The following is a 22,194-nucleotide window of genomic DNA, read 5'->3' as shown; positions in this document are numbered from 1 at the left end:
TGCTTGCAGGTCCCTCCTCTTCTCCCAGATCTCTTAACGCTGCTGCCGGACATCAGGCCTCATTCTTCTTCTCCTCTTTCTTCTCTCCTCCATCTCTACTCACTCACCTGGTGGGACCATGCAGTCTCATGGCTTTAAATAGCAACCCTCAAGCTGACATTTCTAGCTCAGACTTCCTTCTTGATGTCCATCTACATACAGATATCCAGTAAGCACCTTAAATTCTGAACTGAATGTCCAAAGTGAACTCTGCATCCTCACATCGACGCGTGCTCTACCCACAGCTGCCTCTCCTCAGCTGATGACCATTCCATCCTTCTAGTTGTTTAGGACAGAATCTTAGCTCCTGTCCTCTCACAAGCCACATCCAACCCGTCAGGCCGACTGGCAAGGGACATCCTCGTTCCACCCTTGTCACCACCTCGACTGCTACCAACTACCACGTCTGTTTTGATTACTGCAATCACCTCTCCTGAAATGGTGTCTCTGCTTCCATCTTTTCCTCCCACTTTACTCTTTACATGTTATCCAGACCCATCATTTCAAAAGATAAATCAAGCCATACCATCTCTTCTTCAAAACCCAATAAAGACCCAATAAAGACTCCTCGTTTCCCTAGAGTAAAAGCCAACATCCTTACAAGGGCCAGCATGGCCCTTGGGAGCAATCTGACCTCCTCTCCAGTAGTCCTCCTCCTGTTCACTCCACTCTGGGCACACAGGCTTTTTTGCTGTTCTCTGAACCCAGAAGCACACTCCTGTTCTCAGGCCTCATGCTGAAAATGCCTCCTCCTCCCCAGATGTCTGCTAGCAGAGACTGAAAACACTGCTCAAATATCACTTTCTCAACACAGCCTCCATGACCCCATGACCCCATACTCTGGATTCTGCTTTCTGATTTCTTGTTCATGTGAGTCCAGTGTCAATCGGCCAAGGGGCTCTGATCCATCTACCAGCCCCCTTTCATCTAAGCACTTCTGCCTCTACCAGTTTCTTTGGAGATCCTTCCATGTGACCAGTGTCTACTGGGAGTGAGAAGGGTAAAGAGAGGATGAGAGGACACATCTGCTTAAAACAGCCTTGACCTAGAAGTAACACAGATCACTTGCAAATACATTCCGCTGGTGAAACCTAGTTATAGGGCTCCAGCTGGGGGGCAAGGAGGATGGGCTGTATCACCTACATGCAGGTCTAGGAAGAGAAGGAACACAAGGATATTGGTAGGTAATTCTAATCACAAAATACATTTTTCCTCCCTCTTCCTACACATAAAACACACTCAGGCCTCTCCCAAGAGAAAACCTGAGGTCCTGTTCAGTCAGTGCATCTAAAGACAAGTCTAGGGCTTCTAGGTACATCACAGCCTTCTTTAACAAGATCATGTGTAGCTCCTTACGATGTAAATAGGAACAGATTATCTGCACTCAGCATCCCCATTCCACTACACGATAAAGGAACATGAGCAGGAGGTTCTTCCTTATCCAATGTCCTTCTCGGCAAAGTGGGCTCTGGCATGCCCTCCTTGGGGGCTGTGTCACCTTCACAACCCACCTCTTCCCGAAGCAAGGTATAGGTCCTTAAAAAGTTGTTTAACAGCTCCAGTAGTCAAGGGCTTGTGAAGCTCAGGCTCGTGGTTCCTTTGCCAACATACAATTCCCTCAAAAACTTAGTAGGCCTTTGATCTATTTGTTTGCAGTCAGTTCCATGTGCCAGTAACCACACACGAAGTCCTTTCCTAGACCTAATTCTCAAGCCTGATTTATGTCTTTGCCTCCATTCCTCTTGCTTTGAACTAACAGAGGCCACCTGGAGGCCACATGAAACAACAGGTCAGCAGTTCCCAACTTTGGCTGCATGAAAGAATCACTTGGGGGAACTTTTAAAAACTGCCTTATCTAGGTTTCATGTACCTTTGACCCACTAAATCAGAAGCTATGTAGGTGAGAGCAAGAGGATTCTGATGAACAGCCAAGAACAAGAACTCATGCCCTAATCTGATCTTCGCCCTAGGACTAAGTCACCTTTCTTTGACTGAGAAAGTTCTCTAGGCCTTTATTGCTCAAAGCCTTTCTCAACTCTTACCTACTGCTCTCTCCAGGGTCTATAAGCAATCTGTTTTTCTTGTCACTGCTCCAACTGTCAGAACTTTCTCTAGTCCCTTTCATTTTTTGCTTGAAAACTTGCTAATTCTTTCCTAAGCTCATCTCTTCCTTGTCATACTTAACCAAAAACAGTCAACACACACTCACACTCCAGTCCTTTCCAACCTTTGACCTGGAGCTCAAGTGGCATGAAGCGTGCCTTCTAAGTTATCATGGATGACAAATTTACCCATTTGGTCACCACTGCATAACATGGGTTTCTGTCCTTTCCAACTCCAGTATTAGTGTCCTCATCAGGGCTATTTGGCTGCTAAGCCAATGACACAGATTTCAAGGTTTTGCTTTAACAGAACCCTACTTCCAGTACCAACTACTGCAGCAAAAACTAAACCCTCAGTAGCTTAACACAAAGTTTCTCTCTTGCTCCCACCAAAGTCAAGCAGGTTGGCAGCACGCTCTTCTCCACCCATCATTCAAGGACCTGATTTCCTTTCATTTGTGGTTTTATCCTCCTCTGGGTCCTAATGAAATTCTCTCCACTAAGCCAGCAGAGAGAACAGAAGAGGCACTCAGCTATCAACAGTCTTATTCTGGGAAGACACATATCACTCTGATCATATTCCACTAATAAGTGCTATTTATATGGTCCTTCTCACATACAGGGAGGCTGAGAAATGTGGTCTAGATGTATGCCCAGCAAAAACAGGAAAACAGCAATGCCAATGAGCCCTAATGGCCTTTCATACCCCTCAAAATTTAAGCCCCGCAAGGGCAGGAATCTGTCTGGTTTGCTCATAGATGTATCCTAAATGCTTGTAACAGCGCCTGGCACACATAGTAGGAGCTCAAATAATATCATTTGAATGAATAATGAATGCACAGAATGAATCACATATGATACTATATAGCATTTTTTTTCTAAAATAAAGTCAAATGAATGGATTGATGATTAAAAGAATAAATGAACTGCACTGCATAGTTACTTAGGTAAAACATTAAACAGAAACTTTTGGAAAAAAATCAAAGTAAAATTCCAAGCACCAATAGAACACCTATCAAATCTACGATACAAATTCATATATAAACTTGTTAAATGCACATTAAATTTATCTCTTATGAACACAGAAAACTATTCAAATATTATTATAAACACAATGGACAATCTTCAAAGAAATTACTATTAAAGTGATTACGCCTATTTTGTTAGTGGAAACTTCTTTACCCACATCAGTCCCAAAATTCACTCACATCTTCCTCAAAGAACAAGGGCACTACACATATAGTTCTAACCTTAGAAACAAGTTACACACACACACTCTGCTAAAAAAAACCTAACCAATATGCATCGGTCATACGTAATGCATATACTCTTTAAAATTCAGAACCGATACCAGCTTCATGCCTATAATACTTGACTTTTCTTGAAATCTTCAGTCACTACAACAAAAATGAATGAAATTTTTAAAAAGACGACAAAGTTGAAATAAAATTAACAACAAATGGGGGCACTTGGGTGGCTCAGTGGGTTAAAGCCTCTGCCTTCGGCTCGGGTCTTGGGATCAAGCCCCACATCGGGCTCTCTGCTCCGTGGGGAGCCTGCTTCCTCCTCTCTCTCTCTGCCTGTCTCTCTGCCTGCTTGTGATCTCTCTGTCAAATGGATAAATAAAAAAATCTTTAAAAAAAAAAAAAACAACAAATGGGGACATGCCTCAATTCACAAGTGTTGTGAGGATCAAGCAGAAGTAGAAGAATTCACTTGTGATTTCTGTACTTTCATTGATGTACAATGCCAAAATTCAAGAGCATATGAAATGCTGGTTTTTAAATCATAAAGCAATCATAAAGCAATATTTAGCCACTTATCTTTAAAAAAAAAAAGTAAAATCCCCATTTCTAAAAGGGCTACAAATTAACTAAATGAGCAAGTTCTATCTATGATGAAAAAGAAGTTCTTCACTCTATTCCCCTAACATCTAGCATGAGAACTGTCAGAAGAAACATGCCAATGAATCCAATCATTATAATGGTAACAGAGCAACGAGCTATCTCAGTGTTGAGAGTTAGACTCTAAACAAAAAAACAGTGAGGAAAAACACTAATAAATCAATTAAGTGGGACACCTGTACTTTAAGAAAGGGAAAAATAACAACTTGAATTATTTCTATTCAGTGAAATCTCTATTAGAGAATATCTTTATTCAGTGAAAGAAGAACCTACTCATTGTAATTTTTTTCCATTGCTTGTTTAAAAATTTTAAATAATCACTCCTCAACCAAAAAAATACTGGAATTTACAACACAACAAAACCCAGGAGATGATGTTCAGTTTAACGAAATTTTTTGGTTAAGTGTAACTGAAAACCTAACTAATTAAAAAAAAAATTTTCTCTAACGTGTCAGAGATGTAAGAAGTAAAGCGTACGCATGGGTTGAAATTTGTTGTGTGTATGTGTGTTTTTTTAAACCAATCCTTGATATGAGCTTACTTGGCTTTTTTCTTGATTAAGTTTTAAGAAGGCTAACTAGAGGGGTGCCTGGGTGGCTCAGTGGGTTGAGGCCTCTGCCTTCGGCCCAGGTCATGATCCCAGGATCCTGGAATCGAGCCCCGCATCGGGCTCTCTGCTCCGCGGGGAGCCTGCTTCCTCCTCTCTCTCTGCCTTGTCTTTCTGCCTACTTGCGATCTCTGTCTGTCAAATAAATAAATAAAATCTTAAAAAAAAAAAACAAAAACGCTAACTAGAAGGAAAAAGAAAGAAAAAAAAACCCTGGTAACTGAAGCTAACATTTAAAAGTCCAGTAGGATGACCCAGGGTAAGAACCTAAATCCTAAATTATACCTGTGACTCTATATATTGTTCTATCCTTCAGCAAACCAACCAACCAAAAAAACTAGAGGGAAAAGTTTTTAAAATGAGTTTTTGGAAATAAATGGATGGCATTTTAAAAATTCTGAAAATAAATTGTGAAAAGGGAAGAAAAATGATTGATGCTAAGCTTGTTAGGTGATTTATAAACACCAGAGGGAAATCACACATCCTCCACCCAAATATTGTTATTTACAGGACTGCTTTTGAAAGTAAGGACACCAGGGCGCCTGGGTGCTCAGTGGGTTAAGCACCTGCCTTCGGTTCAGACCACGATCCCAGGGTCCTGGGACTGAGCTCTGCGTTCATCTCCCTGCTCGACTGGAAGCCTGCTTCTCCCTCTCCCACTCCCCTGCTTGTGTTCTCTCTCTCCCTGGGTCTCTCTCCATCAAATAAATAAAATCTAGAAGGAAGGAAGGATGGACACCAATGTGGCAACTGTAAGATACAATATTTCCCCAACTTCAGAGAGATAAAAATTTAACTCCTTCAGTTCACGCAGCTTTCTCTGCAACATTTTAAAGCCTAGAGACATGTAGGAAATATGCTTGAGAAAAAGAACTTTAAATCTTAATAAAAGTTCAGAGAATAAGCTTTGGGGGGATACCGCTTGCACAGTTTTAAAATAAGAAGACCCTTCTCACTTACTTTTCCATTTCAAATTGTAATAGCATCTCCATCTCCTGGGACTTTAAAAATTCTCCTTTTAAAAATCAAGCGGTGAAGGGGCACCTGGGTGGCTCAGTGGGCTAAAGCCTCTGCCTTCAGCTCAGGTCATGATCTCAGGGTCCTGGGATCGAGCCCCGCATCGGGCTCTCTGCCCAGCAGGGAGCCTGCTTCCCATCTCTCTCTCTCTCTGCCTGCCTCTCTGCCTACTTGTGATTTCTGTCTGTCAAATACGTAAATAAAATCTTAAAAAAAATAAAATAAAATATATAAAATAAAATCAAGCGGTGAAAATAAACAAACAAACAAATAAAGCCAGGTGATGCAGCACAACGTATCTGCGGTCAGAACCGTGAGCATGAAGGCTGGGCTACCCCGCATCCTCATTGGTGAGGCCTCCAGGAGGAGGCAGCCGGCACTGTCACCACAGAGACAGGGTAAGGGCGGAGGACACAGACAGAGACACAAAGCAATTACCCAAGACGAGTGCTCCTTCATCTGGTGTTGGTTGCTGTGAGGGCCGCTGGCATGGCCGCGCCAGAAGCAGTTCTGGCAGAGCTGGTAGTTGTGGCACTGCTGGCATCGGTACCGGAAGCCCATCATACTCTCGCAGCGGCAGTAGGAGCACTCCACGGGGTGGAAGACTGCGGAAGGCGGAGAGGGGGACACGAGACAGAAAGAAGACATTTTCATTTGGAGAAAGAAGGTCCTTACGGGGAAAACCAAACCTCATGTAAACAAGCAAAGGTGAAAACAATATTAGAATCGAAAACTCTAAATTGTCTCCCAGTTAAAGAACCTGCCATTTAGTAGAATAAAAGGGGAAGATAATAGATGAGAACAGTTTTTCAAGTTAGAATGTTACATTCCAATCTACCTGAGAAAATAACCAATTTCTTTTTTTAAAATGAAACTCCTGTTTATTAGAATGATAAATGTATGATAAGGATCGTAGATGATAAATATATACGGAAAGAAGAGAAGCCTTCTCAGTCTAAAATTTATTTTCCAGGGGTGCCTAGGTGGCTCATTCGGTTAAGCATCTGCCTTCTGCTCAGGCTGTGATCTCGGGGCCCTGGGATCGAGCCCCATGTGGGGTGGGGGTGGGGGGGTCTCTACTCAGCAGGGAGCCTGCTTCTCCCTCTCTCTCTGCCCCTGCTCTCTCTTTCACTCATTCTCTCTCTAATAAATAAAAACTTTAAAAAAAAATCTGTGCTCCAAATTAAGACTATACAATCTAGGGGCACCTGGGTGGCTCAGTTGGTTAAGTGTCTGCCTTCGGCTCAGGTCATGATCTCAGGGTCCTGGGATCGAGTCCCGCATCAGGCTCCCTGCTTAGTGGGGAGTCTGCTTCTCTCTCAGACCATTGCCCTTTTCGTGCTCGCTCTCTTTCAACTGAAAAAAATCTTTTTTAAAAATTTTAAAAATTAAAAAAATGAATAAAACTACATAATCTAGTAAAGGTCCGCCAAAGAACACTACTCTCAAATCAGTCTGGAGCTCACATCAACACAGGGGACAACAGCATACCGGTATTTATAATTCTATACAATTATTTTTGGCTATAATTCTATACAATTATTTTGGTATGTACATTAGTATTAAATTATCAAGTATATTCTGATCATCTTGGTTGAACATGAATATCTATATATTTCTCTCCTCTTTTACACCAGCCACACATTAGACAGTGTAATGGGTTGACCCAGTAGAAATGGAAAGAACCAGAATGTGGAGAGAATCACCAAGTGTACTAAGTCAATCATAAGATCAGGTTTTGGTAAAAGCATTCTTTTTTGGAAGAATACATCATGTTGTAATCTTACACACAATATACTTGGATTAGTAAAACAATACAAAAAGTATAACTTTTATGTAAGTAAATAGATATCTGTCCTTATAAATAGTAATTTCGATATAATTCAAGTGATGAATTTCATAGAAAGGGCCCAAACAACTACAACAATAGAAATACCATATAGAAATATAGAAATACCATAATGTTATGATTTCCCCACCATAAAAATTAAGATATATAGATAAATGTTATTGTGATAAATAACATGTTTTATCTTCAAGATATGTCAATGAGATCATACTATTTCTCTGTCCCTAAGAAAAAAATCACTAACCTCATAAGAATGTAATCAACAAATAATACACTATATACAAAGTCACAATAAAATATTCATATGGATAACAAAAATCAGGACAAATGAGATTCTTTCCTTATGGTATGGTAGATACAAAATGATGTTATGAAGGGGGTATAGCTCAGTGATAGAGCATTTGACTGCAAAATTATTTTATGAAAACAAACTGAATAAGACACACTTCAGGCTTTAAAAGTATTGCCTCCAAAAGAACTAATAATACTCAATAATATAATAATTTAACAGTATAAATCTCTATCCGAAAATCCTGTTAAAAAATTTAGCTGTTTTTTGGGGCACCTGGGTGGCTCAGTTGTTAAGTGTCTCCCTTCAGCCAGGTCATAACCCCAGGGCCCTGGGATCGAGCCCCGCATAAGGCTCCCTGCTCAGCAGGAAGCCTGCTTCTCCCTCTCCCACTCCCCCTGCTTGTGTTCCCTCTCGCTGTGTCTCTCTGTCAAATAAATAAATAAAATCTTTTAAAAAAAAATTTAGCTGTTTTAGTCAAGAGATTCTACAACTTTAAGAAAGTAATCCTGAATCTAAGGTTCCTATGAACTAAAGCCACAGTGGCGCAAAAGGCTGAGAGGTTTAAAAACAAAAGGTACAGATGAGAGAGGGAGAAGACAGAGTATGGATGTGCATTTCATTCTTACAAAGGGGAAAAGGGAGCTCTGCCTTTTCATGTTTCTCAGATTTACTGGTTCTCTTTGGCAGAATAAGAAACAGGCAAGAGCCTTGAGAGGAGGGAGGGAGGTTACATAAGAAACTATAGCCCTGGGGTGCCTGGATGGCTCAGTAGGTTAAAGCCTCTGCCTTCGGCTCAGGTCATGATCCCAGGGTCCTGGGATCGAGCCCCACTTCGGGCTCTCTGCCCAGCAGGGAGCCTGCTTCCTCCTCTCTCTCTGCCTGCCTCTCCACCTACTTGTGATCTCTGTCTGTCAAATAAATAAATAAAATCTTAAAAAAAAAAAAAGAAAGAAAGAAACTATAGCCCTTCCTTTAACAAACTCACACAACCTAAACAAGGAGATAAATTGGTAACAACAGAAGAAAAAATTAGTTACTGGAGGTAAAACTACTATTTCAATTCTAACCAAGACAAACATTTAAGTCAAATTCCTCAAAAAGGTACCAAGAGTAATTCAAGATAAAATAGTAAAGGCAGAAAGCGAAGGTGTGTGACGGTGATGCACCGAATTCTATCACAGCTATTTTCCTTTAAAATGTTCCAAAATCATTAGTGTTAGTGCTTGGTACTGCATACATCTAATTTTTTTTATAACTGTATAAATTAAAGGTAAAAAAGGAAGTCAGGTCTAAATCAGATGGGTTCAAGTGATTCTCGGTGGGAGAAAACCCAGAATTTGAACCACAAAGTTTTATGACCTGAGATGACTATTTCTTGGTATCCTAAGTAACAAGTCCCCTTCCCCTACTTTTCCTTGAGAAATAAATATCCCTCCTTCGAAGGGCACCTGGGTGCATCAGCGGGGTAAGCCTCTGCCTTTGGCTCTGGTCACGATATCAGGGTCCTGGGACTGAGTTCCGCATCAGGCTCCCTGCTCAGCGGAGAACCTGTTTCTCCCTCACCCTCTCCCTTCCCCCACTGCTTGAGCTCTCTTGCTCTCTCTCTCATGCTCTCTGTCTCAAATAAATAAATATATATTTTTTAAAATCCCTCTTTTAAAAGCAAAAATCACAAATTCAAATGACACAGTGAAGCAAATATCAATTTTAATCTTCAATGGTAATAGCTAAGGACATTACAAATACCATCAGTTCATGTATTTCCTGCAGCACAAGAGACTGAATGATCCAAGTTCTGCTTACCATTCTCCACATGGGCAAGCCTGTGCATGAGAGGTAGCCAGACAAGGCACTGGGGAGGAGGATCGGCCATCATTGTGTCTAAAAACATATTTAGCATTATCTTTTTCTGTGAAGAGAAGAAAAACAAACATACTTTATATTCTTCAAGTATCTCTGAATTCCAAAATTAAGTTAATCTAGAATTCACTCAACCAAGTTGTAATGAATTCCATGTGAAATTCTACAGCAAAATACAGTAATATTTTTCATTACGATAAAACTGAAACACACTATACATTACTATTGTATTAAAATGCACTTCCACATATATTATTTCAAGTCTTAAAACAACTGTTTAAGGTAAATAGTTTAGGTATCACTATCTCCATCACAGATGAGAAAATAAAGGAACAGAGCATTTAAAATGATTTCTAAAGGTCCTGGGGCACCTGAGTGGCTCAGTTGGTTGAGCATCTGACTCCTCATTTCAGCTCAGGTCATGATCTCGGTGTTGTGGAATTGAGTTTCACATCAGGCTCCACACTCAGCAGGGAGTCTGCTTGGGATTCTCTCTCCCCCTCTCCCTCTGCCCCTTTCCTGCTTGTATTCTGTTTCTCTTTCTCTCTCAAATAAATAAATAAATCTTTAGGGCAGGGGGTCATAAATAACCCGGAAGGTCCTACCCAAATCAGACACAAAGCAAGGACTGGAACTCAGCTGTCCTTCAAATTATTATTTCTATTACTGATGGGGAGACAGACATCCCACACCCCATTATAAAATATCAGCAAGAGCAGGAACTACTCCATTTGTTGTTTACTGTATTTCCAGCATTTCGTAACAGTGCCAGGCACACAACAGGCACTTGACAAGTAATCAATGAATAAATACTAACGTGGGGAGCTAACACTGTTAAACATCACTTAACAACTTTCTCATTTACAGAAAGAAAACTAAAGTGCAGAGTAGTGAAGTAATTTGACCCAGTCACAAAGACAGTTACAAGGATGAAAACAGAGTCTGAGCATCCAATGTCCATCACTACCCCATTATACCAACTCCCCAGCTAGATTGCATTTTTGTGTTCTGTCTTTATTTCTCTTTTAAACAAATACCTACAGAGCTTCCACTGTTTGTGAAACACCAACATAAATACATCCCACTGGACATTAAAAATCCAAAAACAGTCTAGAAAAAATAGTCATGTGATGTAGATAGAAGAAATTCTCAAGAATTTTCAAATTGATGAATTTTCTTTTTATTTCCTCTAACCCACAAAACACCTTTGCAGCTCCAAAAGGAAAGGAAAAAGGAGGAAAAGGGAGCACCTTACAACTACGTGTGAGAGTTCTGTCATTGCACCTTGGACACCTCAGCCCCCACTTCAAACTTGATTCCAAAAGAAGGGCAGAGACAAAAGGGAAGACATGGGAGAGTAGGAAATGCAGGACCAGTAAGTACATAGGACTTTTCCAAGTCCTGGTCCCACCATTCCAAGGCAGGGGGAGGGACTGAGGACTAGGGGCAAGTGGACACCAAAAGGCACCCAGAATTTCATCTTAGTCTCTCCCAAAAAGTGTGTTCTCAGTTCCACCACTTTTCTTGAAGTGATAACAGGATATACAAAATGAGGTATTTCCCCATAAAACTTTAAACTACTTTATATGGGGGAGGGAGAAAAGATAAAATTGGTTAAGCCGACTGAAAGATTTTGCCAGCGTATGACAAGATAAGTGATTTTTACCACTAATCTATTCACCATGAACAGAGCAAAGAGGGAAGGCACTGTGGTGATAAGTCAGGAGGGTGGCTGCCCCCAGCATTTGCCGTCATGATACTTCCCCAACGATGGTTCCCATCATACAAACAGACTACAGACTGACTTTTGTGTATCTTTCTGGCAACTATGTGACTCTTGATTCCATTGTATGTAAGGAGATCATTCTTATTAATGAAAATCTTAAAAAAAAAAAAGAAATTGGTAAATAGGGAACAGAAAAGGAAAGATAAAGTAGATCGCAGAGCAAGAAAGAGGCTTTTGCAATAAAACCTTGAAAAAGATGAAGAAATATGAAGGAAAGCCTCCGATCGAGGACAGAGATTAGAGCTCAGCACTGAACGGGGGAGGGAAGGGACAAGCAGGAGGGCTGACTGAGGGTGATAACAGTAGGAAGTTAGGGTTAGGGTTACGTGCTCTGGCGGTGAGGTTTGAAAAACACCTAATCGAGAAGGCTAAATAAAGTTTTCTGAAGTGTTTTCCATCTCCGGCATCCATGTCCCTGATGTTTCTAAGACCTCAGTGGAACCTCAGAGGAACAAGTGAACAACATTTAAAATAAAACCAGAAAGTCACCGACCATTTAAATGGAGGGACAGATATGGAAAATGCCTCTAATTATGGCTATGCAGATAACTACAACAAAGCAAAACAAACAAAAAGTGTCTACATAAAATTACTGAGAAAGAAGATGCTATGAAGTCTTTTAGCTCGCAAGAGGTAGTAACCAAAACTAAAAGTATGTTTAAATTAATATTTCTATATATTTTTACCTAATATTAAAAATTGCATTTCTGCAAGTCTACCTACAATCCTCATGCAACTTTTCTTCTTAAAAAGCTTTGATTCACCTAAATCACACTTTCTTTTTTAATCTTCAAGATGAAAAGGAACAATTACATCTGATATGTCAGAAGCCCTTGATAAAAACACTCGGGGTCAGTTTACAGAAGTTGTCCTAAGGTCATTTTGTAATTTGAAGTCCTCCAAAAGCACGAGGAATGAAACCAGAAGAACTGTGTCCCAGAACTCTGTCTTCCATAAACCATGTAATTTGGGGGAAATCATTTGACATTCTGGTTTCAGTTTTCTTACCTCTGAAAGGGTAGAGCAGTGGTTCTCAAAGTGTGGTCAAAAGCTGCCCTGTGGGTCCCTAAAACATTTTCAAGGAGTCCATGAGGCGAGAACTGTTTTTGTAAAAATTCTCAGACATTTTTTGTCCTTTTCAGTCTCAATCTCTCATACAGTGGGGTGTGTCAGAAGTAAGGTGGCATTTCCACAATCATCCAAAAAAACTACTAAAGCATTTCTCCCTTTGTGAGGCCAGATTTCTTTCTATATTTTAACCAAAACAACATATCACAACGGAATCAATGGAGAGGCAGATAGGAGAACCCAGCTGTCTTCAATGGAGCCAAATATTAAAGCAATTTGCAAAAGTGTAAAACCATGGGATACTTGCCAAATATTTTTGTTTTGGAATATATAGTGACTTTTCATAAAAATGTATTATTTAAGATGTAATGAGTTTATCGTTGTTTTTTTTTTTTTTTTCATGTAGGCTCCACACAGGGCTTAAACTCACGACCCTGAGATCGAGACCTGAGCTGAGGTCAAGAGTTGGATGCCCAACCAACTGAGCCCCCAAGCATCCTATCATTATTTTTAAATGACAATACATATCTTTAATTTCTCAAATTTAATTTCTAGTATGGAAACACCAATAGGTATAACCCACATAAACAAAAGCTCTCTAGGGTCCTCAATAATTTTTATTGTAAAGAGGCTCTGAGACCAAAAAGTTTGAGAATAGCTGAATTCTCAGCTCAAAAATTCCATGACTTGGTAAATAACTGTGCGGAAGAAAGGTTGGCTCTCTTTTCCTCCTTTTTTGTTTCATTTGGTTTTTTTTCTTGAGTTGACATATTCTTTGTATTTCTCCTTATTTTTGCAGCACAATATTTGTAACAAAAACTAATAAAATTGCAAAAAATGCACATTCCCACAATTCTCATCTTGCTATATTGCTCTCCAAATGTATATATGCTTCTATGTAATTATGTACATAAGCCAGGCAAAAATATATAATGTTTTTTCACTTAGCTTTTTATTAAATATTGTTTTGCTACAAAGGTCTTCATTTCTATCATTTTAACAGCAGGCTGGTCCACTGGGCAGACACACTGTGATTTATCTCTGCCTTCCTCTATAAAACACTGAGGCTGTTTTTATCCTTATGTGTACTCATCTCTTCTCCTGGAAGTAAGCATTTCTTTTTGTCACCTACCTCCAGGCCCTTTGTTATTCTAAGCCTCAATATTGACACTTACTACCTACCCCAGAGCCATTCTCACCTCCCTCCCTCCCTCCACCCATGACTACATTTTCCCTGTTTTAAAAGGAGACAGGGACCATCTCTTAAAAATGAGAAATCCAGGGGCACCTGGGTGGCTCAGTGGGTTAAGCCGCCGCCTTCAGTTCAGGTCATGATCTCAGGGTCCTGGGATCAAGTCCCACATCGGACTCTCTGCTCAGCAGGGAGCCTGCTTCCCTCCCTCTCTCTCTCTCTGCCTGCCTCTCTGCTACTTGTGATCTCTCTCTGTCAAATAAACAAATAAAATCTTTAAAAAAAAAAAAAATGAGAAATCCAGTATCACTAAAGTAACATGAGAAAACAATTAGTTTAGCATTGGATCATCATAGGTGCAATTTCCAAACTCGTTATTTCCATTAAAACCTCTCATTTCAGGGTGCCTGGGTGGCTCAGGTCATGATCTCAGGGTCCAGGGTCCTGGGATCCAGCTCTCTGCTCAGCAGGGAGCCTGCTTCCCCCTCTCTCTGCCTGCCTCTCTGCCTACTTGTGATCTTTCTGTCAAATAAATAAAAAAATCTTAAAAAAAAAAACCAACTCTCATTTCCTTATGGAAAACAGGTAAGTATTATCCATTGCCTTAACTTACTTGATAATCAATTAAACTGTGTATGACACACAGCTAATAAACTTGAAAACGTTTTTAAATCTTCCCGATTTAAAACATTTTTTTTAAAAGATTTTATTTATTTGCCAGAGAGAGAGAGAGAGAGAGAACACACAAGCAGGCAGAGAGGCAGGCAGAGGCAGTGAGAGAAGCAGGCTCCCTGCCGAGCAAGGAGCCCGATGCGGGACTCGATCCCAGGACGCTGGGATCACGACCTGAGCCGAAGGCAGCGGCTTAACCAACTGAGCCACCCAGGCGTCCCATGATTAAAGACATCTTTATACCAATTTCTGTGCAGAGTTAGAAATATCCTGTCCCCAGGCACCTGGGTGGCTCAGTTTGGCTGAGCAACTGCCTTCAGCTCAGGTCATGATCCCAGAGTACCAGGATCAAGTCCCGCACCTGGCTCCCAGCTCCACAGGAAGTCTGCTTCTCCTCTCTCATGCTTTCTTTCACTGTCTCTCTCTCTCTCAAATACATACATACATACATACATACATACATAAATATCCTGTCCAACCAGGGCAAACATACATTAACTGGTTATGGGACCAGTGCTATGGGTCAACCTTTTGATTACTATTAGACACGGAATTTGTCCATATCACAAATTTACTTTGAAAATTAAAGTACTTTGTAATGACACAACAATATAATGTTGCTATCCTATTATTTATTAGAAATATTTTTATATGAGGGGCGCCTGGGTGGCTCAGTGGATTAAAGCCTCTGCCTTCGGCTCGGGTCATGATCTCAGGGTCCTAGGATCGAGCCCCACATTGGGCTCGAGCCCCACATTGGGCTTGAGCCCTGCATTGGGCTCTCTGCTCAGCAGGGAGCCTGCTTCCTCCTCTCTCTCTGTCTGCCTCTCTGCCTACTTGTGATCACGCTCTCTGTCAAATAAATAAATAAAATCTTTAAAAAAAAAAAAAGAAATATTTTTATATGATATAGCTAGAAGATGGGGGAAACTTCAGAACTCCTGAAATACTCTACTTATCTCATTGCAAAGACTGTTTCATTTGAGAAAATCATGGAATAAAAATGTCAAAGAAAACAACAAGGTTGCAGGTACATCCATGAGGTTTAAGCTTTGAATTAGAATTCAAGCCAAAGACACTTTCTCATGCTAACATTTAATTTAAATAATTTAAACCAACAAATTTCTGGTAAGCATCAGTCATTTTCCAGACATTATTAGTCACGGGGATATAAAGTTGAAGATCAAGGAGCATCGCCTCAGGACATAAGTGAGCTAGATATGACATGCCATGGGAATGCATCAGAGGAACAATTAATCCTACATTGAAAGATTCAGAGCTTCAAAGAAGAAGGGCTATTTTAGCTGGGATATGAAATACGAGGGCCTCTGTTGAAAAAAGAGAAGGTCAGGGGTCACTGGCATGTCAGTGTGAACCGATATCATTTGAAATGACAACACATGTGGTACCGAACGTGCACATAATTCAGCCGAAGTGACAACAAGGATAGCTCTGACCAAGTTCACACACGTGCAAGAAAAGACAACCCATCATAACCACTGCCGGCCAACTGCAACAGTAAGATCCCATTGGCCACATGCGGTATCTCCATATCAGAGATGTTAAGGTGTGAAAGGTCTTCAAACCAATGCAACGTGGTAATAACCCAACTAGATCATCATGGTAACGAGGGCCTGCTGATGGAGACAGTAAAACCTGCCTAATTAGAATTCCTATGAAATACACATATATATGTGTCAGGCAATTCTTCCTAAACTATTCAAGGTCCAGGAAAACAAGGTCAGAACATCCAGAAAGTGTCTCACTCCAAAGAGCAGGAAGAAAAGTCATTTTGACATACAGTGGAAGACGATATGCTAGTCAAAGCAGAAAGAGAAGACATCTCCGGGCATGAGAAATACTGTTGCTATTCTGAAAAATCCACCGGCAAGAACGCAATGTCATCACTACCGTTTCCCACCTCCCTCTGAATCAAGGAGAGCCCTGCAACACTGAGTGAAAAATCGTCTCTACTTCCCCCATCTCCCTCTCTCCCGTACTGTACTTATTCAGTCTTCCATAAAGACAGACATCAAATTTAAAATCCTCTGCAGGTGGGCACCTGGATGACTCAGTGGGTTGAGCCTGTGCTTTCAGTTCAGGTCATGATCTCAGGGTCCTGGGATGGAGCCCCGCATCAGGATCTCTGCTCATCAGGGAGCCTGCTTCCCCCCCATTCTCTGCCTGCCTTTCTGCCTCCTTGTCATCTCTCTCTCTGTCAAATAAATAAATAAAATATTTTTAAAAATAATAACTAAAAGAATAAAATAAAATCCTCCACAGGGTGAGGGGCGCCTGGGTGGCTCAATCAGTTAAGCCTCTGACTCTTGATTTCTGCTCAGGTCACGATCACAGGGTCAGTGAGATCAAGCCCTGTGATGGGCTCCATGCTGGGCATGGCACTTGCTTAAGATTCTCTCTCTTCCTCTCCCTCTGCCCCAACCCACCTTTTTAAAAAAATCACACATTTAAAAAACAATTAAAAAATAAATAAAATCATCTCAGGGCAGACTGAACACTTCAAACTAAAGTCAATACAAACCTAAAAAATATATAATACAACAAATAGCGATCAACTTTTTAAGGAGAAACAAAATTCATCTCTAAGCTCTGAAGTTTAGAAAAATTGGGGAGAAATTTTAAATATTGCTATTTGCTGCTTGTTTTTAATAACTTTAAGTCTTTAAAGTCAGTTTTAGTTTATAACCATGGAAGAATCAGGAGCCCCTGGGTGGCTGTCCATTAGGCATCCGACTCGGTTTCGGGCCATGTCATGATCTCAGGGTCATGGGATCAAGCAGTCCATCGGGCCCCACTCTCACAGCAGTCTGCTTGAGTTTCTCTTCCTCTCCCTCCCCCACTGCTTCTCCCTCAACCTCACGAGCTCTCTGTCTCTCTCAAATAAATAAATAAAATCTTTAATAATAAATAAATAACCACTGAAGAATCAATATATTTGGTCTACCCACCAAAATATTAGACATGAGGTGCTATGATAATACTGTGCTTTATTCAGACAAAAATCATGATCACAAATTTACAACTAGAATTAATTTTTCTATTAAATCTTTTAAATTTACCAAGGTAGAGAGAATAGTATAATATGCTTGTCACCCAGCTTGAACAATTCTCAACATATGACTAATTTTTTTAAAGATTTTATTCATTTGTCAGAGAGAATAAGGGGGAGCAGCAGGCAGAGGCAAGGGAAGCAGCTCCCCGCTGAGCAAGAAGCCTGATGTGAGACTTGATCCCAGGATCCTGGGATCATAACCTGAGCCAAAGGCAGACACTTAACCCACTGAGCCACCCAGGTACCCCTTATGACTAATTTCAATTTATACTTTCACCTTTCCTTCAGTCTGGATTAATTTGAAGCAAATTCCAGACATATTATTTTTCTTTTTTAAGATTTTATTTATTTATTTGACAGAGAGATAGACACAGTGAGAGAGAGAGAACACAAGCAGGGGGAGTGGGAGGGAGAGAAGCAGGCTCTCTGCTGAGCAGGAAGCCTGATGCAGGGCTCAATCCCGGGACCCTGGGATTATGACCTGAGCCAAAGGCAGACGCCTAACAACTGAGCCACCCAGGCGCCCCTGGACATATTATTTCTTGAATTAACTTTACTCCAGTGGTTTATTATGGACACCTCAGATGCTTCTGAGGCTGATAAAAGCACACTTGTAAATGTTTTTGTCACATAAGTTTTTTTTTTTTTTCATGTGGGAAAACCTTAAGAGTAGAATAGCCAGATCACGGGTAGGTATCGGTTGAGGTCTGTAGGAAACCAACAACCACCAGAGCCTCTTCCAAAGTGGTTTGTATGAGAGTTCTAGTTGATGTGTTCTGCTGAATTAACTTATAAATGCTTTTAGCTTTTGTTGTGTTTTTAAAATTATGTAAGTCCAACATCTCTTATTTTGGGTTCGTTTGCAAAACTGTTTTCTAAAAAAGAATTAAAGCTATATTAAAATAAACAAATACGTAATTTTCTTTATATCATTAAAAAAATTCGAGTATTTCTCCTGTAATGCAATGCATACATTACTGGAAAATTGCACATACTGCAAAACTGGATTTAAAAATAATAAGGCATATGAGAAAAACAGGGTTGGCACAAACCTAAGAACACAGGCAGCCTTGTGAACAGAGGACTAACAAAACAGCGGCAACACTACTGCCAGCACAATTAAATCTTCACAGGCACTGCCAACAAAAGTCACTATCAGATGATACCTTTCAGTCTTAAACCCTGAAATGCTTTTTTCCTTCCTCATGATAAGGGCATACAACTTTCAAGACAGATTAGTATTATCGCGAGCCCCACATCGAGCCCCACATCGGGCTCCTTGCTCAGCAGGGAGCCTGCTTCTCCACCTCCCAGCTGCTCCCCCTGCTTGGACTTTCTCTCTCTGTGTCAAATAAATAAAATCCTAAAAAAAAAAAAAAAAGAAAGAAAGAAACTAAATACTGGATCTAGGGGATAGCTCACCCCATCAGTCAATTTTTGTAGCACCAGTGTGCGAGACAGGAGAGGATGTCTTCACCTCTCTAGCTCTGAACCTACAGTTTCACCCCATAACACTGCAGAAAAGGAACCAGCTCATGAATCCTCCAAACTAGGCACTTCTTTCACTAAAGAAAGGTACGCCTGCAAGAGTTCCACTTCTTTCTTAAAAGAGTCATACATTCTCTTTAATTGCGATCACTTCTTTGCTTAGCCCAAAACGTCAAAATGCTAGGGAACTGCCTGTGAACCAACAGCGCAATTTCCACCTCCCACTGACACGGTTCTCTCTCCGTTGGAGGGTGTGAGAGTTACTCTGCATTAAAAAAGCACATACATAGTAAATCAAACCATATGGGAAAAGACCATTTCAAAAAGAAACCCAAAAATCATTGGATTTAACTCTTGCTGCATGAAACTTTGTTCAAAGTCTCATTTTTTTTGGTCATTCTATCAGTAATCTCTTCTTCTTCTAAGGCTCCTTTTTTTTGTTTGTTTTGTTTTGTTTTGGTCATCTCTCCAAACCAAGGAAAACTTAAGTTTCCTCTAGATTGAGATAAGCTTCTCTGACTTTTCCAAATTTGGCACATAACAAAACACAGACTGAGGGGCACCTGGGTGGCTCAGTAGGGTAAGCGTCTGCCTTCAGCTCAGGTCATGATCTCAGGGTCCTGGGACTGAGACCCACATCAGGCTCCCTGCTCAGTGGGAAGTTTCCGTCTCCCATTGCCTCTCCCTCTGCCCCACCACCCAACTCATGCTCTCTCTCTTAAATGAATAAATGAAATCTTGAAAAAAACACAAGGACTGAATTTTTTCCTAAGAATCTGAAGCAATTAAGAAGCAAGAGTCAGGGGCACCTGGGTGGCTCAGTGGGTTAAGCCTCTGCCTTCAGTTCAGGCCATGATCTCAGGGTCCTGGGATCGAGCCCCACATCGGGCTCTCTGCTCAGCAGGGAGCCTGCTTCCCCTCTCTCTCTGTCTACCTCTCTGCCTACTTGTGATCTCTGTCAAATAAATAAATAAAATCTTAAAAAAAAAAAAAAAGAAGCAAGAGTCAGCTCTTGAGTTCAAAGGCTTCACAATAAAGGCGTAAGGAAATCTGGAGTATTCTAGATAGCATTCTTAGGATTAACAGATGGAAATTTTTGTATATTCTTTGACATTTCAAACTTCTGCTCCAATACTAGAGTCTCCTCATAGTCCCCACATTGCAAGTAGATCTAAGGTGACTTTGGGTCGGCAACCCACATGACTGTCACACACTAGTCAGAGCTCCTTCCTCATGGACACGTCTTTGTATAAATTGCCTTCCCTATTCCGACACTCAGTAGTAGCGTTCTGGAACTTGATCAAGTTTTAGCCTAACCTCCAGGAAACATCTTGTGTGAAAAGCCACATATACCTCATGTACAAGGTTACCCCAGAGTATTGTGGGGGCAACCATTTGACATCAGGGCACCACAAACGCAGCAGCAGTGAGACGATGCTAAATGAAAAACGGCTGCCGTTTCTTTATCATACCCACCCTCACTCCCCTTGCTTCCAGACATTTTCATACCTGTAATGCACTCCTGTACCAGGGAACATAGGGACAGCCTCCCATTATTTAAAAATGCATAAGACACTCTTAATCTCACAAAACAAACTGTGGGTTGCTGGGAGGTGAGGGGGTAGGGAGGGTGGTTGGGTCATGGACACTGGGGAGGGTATGGGCTATGGTGAGCGCTGTGAAGTATGTAAGCCTGATGATTTGCAGACCTGTACCGGGGGCAAATAACACATTATATGTTAATAAATATAATAATTTTTTAAAAATTTTAAATGCATATCAGCATGGGGGAGGGGGAGTGCAAACTATATTAGAATAAATTGAGGCACACAGCTATTTTTAATATGCTAAAAGCTGATACTGTCATTTACACAGAGGAAAAAAATAACGTATGGTGACAAATTTCCACAAAAACAATCAGCTCAAGTGCATACAAATTTGGAAAGAATATCTCCTCAGAACGTGGTAAAAATAACTCACCAGTATTATGAGTACCACTTTTGGGACTAAAGCTAATGAGTAATCTCTAAACAAGCTATAAAATATTGTTTGAAAGTCTGGATTCAGACATATAAGAATCCTTAACTTCAAATGTAAAAAAAAGTATGTGTGTGTTTGGTCTTGGCTCTTGTGAATCAAAGTATCACAGTCAGGAGGATCTAGTTTACAATGCGCTTTCAGTTCTCAAACCTTCAGATTTGTTCTATTTATATGCTAACTTCTTTTTTTTTTAAGATTTTATTTATTTATTTGACAGACAGAGATCACAAGTAGGCAGAGAGGCAGGCAGAGAGAGAGAGAGAGGAGGAAGCAGGCTCCCCACGGAGCAGAGAGCCCGATGCGGGGCTCGATCCCGGGACTCTGGGATCATGACCTGAGCCGAAGGCAGAGGTTTTAACCCACTGAGCCACCCAGGTGCCCCTAACTTCTTATTTTTAAATAAATCTAGACCTGCAGAAAGATCATAAGATTATCCAAAAAATTCCCGTTTACCCAGATTCCTCAAATGTTAACACCGTGGAAGGGATGCCCCTTTGCCCTTAAATACTTCAGATCACATTTTTTTAAAAACAAGAATATTCTCTTACATAATTTAATAAAAATATCAAAATCAGTAAATTAACATTTAATGACAAAATAATAAAAATTTATTTAGATTTTTTTCAAATGTCCCAATAATGTCCTTTATGACAAAAGAAAATTCTGGATCATAAACTGCATTGAATTTTTCTCTCCTTAGATTCCTGTGACATAGAATGGTTCCCTTTTTTTTTTTTTTTTTTTTGGTCTTTCATGACTGACATTTTATAAGTGTGCAGGTCAGTTATTTTGTAGAAATGCCTTCATTTGGGTTTGTCAGACGTTTCCTCAAATTGAGACTCGGGACAGATGTTAATTAAATTTATTGTGGAAAACTGTTTTGCAATACATACAAATATCAAATCATTACGTTGCACACCTTAAACTTTTACAAAGTTGTATGTCAATTACATCTCAATAAAACTGTAAAAAATAAAATTAAACATAAAAAAACAAGGAAAGGAAGATGAGACTCAGCTTGTGCTTTTCTGGCCCACAGCAGTGACACTGGGTAATTCTCAGTGCATACTATGGTGGGGGCAGGGATATCAGTCTGTTCCCTTTACTGGTGACAGGGACTTTGATCACTAGGTTAATGTGGATCTGACAGGCTTCTCTATTACAACATAGTAACTTTCTAAGGTTACTATGTTTCCTTTTATAAT

General features: G+C 40.4%; 1 protein-coding gene across 2 annotated transcripts in view; it reads right to left on the bottom strand.

Annotated features, from left to right (window-relative positions):
- DTNB (dystrobrevin beta) overlaps window positions 1-22,194 on the bottom strand; it is a gene marked incomplete at its 3' end in the record, with an annotated part of 122,573 nt that overhangs the window by 29,694 nt on the left and 70,685 nt on the right. For both annotated transcript variants that reach the window (XM_080814469.1, XM_080814470.1), the window contains 2 exons: window positions 9,614-9,719; window positions 6,108-6,274 (listed from right to left, as the gene is read on the bottom strand). In XM_080814469.1, coding sequence (XP_080670595.1) covers window positions 6,108-6,274; window positions 9,614-9,719 — 273 coding nt within the window. The remainder of the gene's footprint in view (window positions 1-6,107; window positions 6,275-9,613; window positions 9,720-22,194) is intronic.

Source organism: Martes martes (genome assembly GCF_963455335.1).
Source record: "Martes martes genome assembly, chromosome: 9".
Lineage (NCBI taxonomy): Eukaryota > Metazoa > Chordata > Mammalia > Carnivora > Mustelidae > Martes > Martes martes.
The sequence above is the reverse complement of the archived record's forward strand: the minus strand, read 5'-3'. Positions and strand labels throughout refer to the sequence as shown.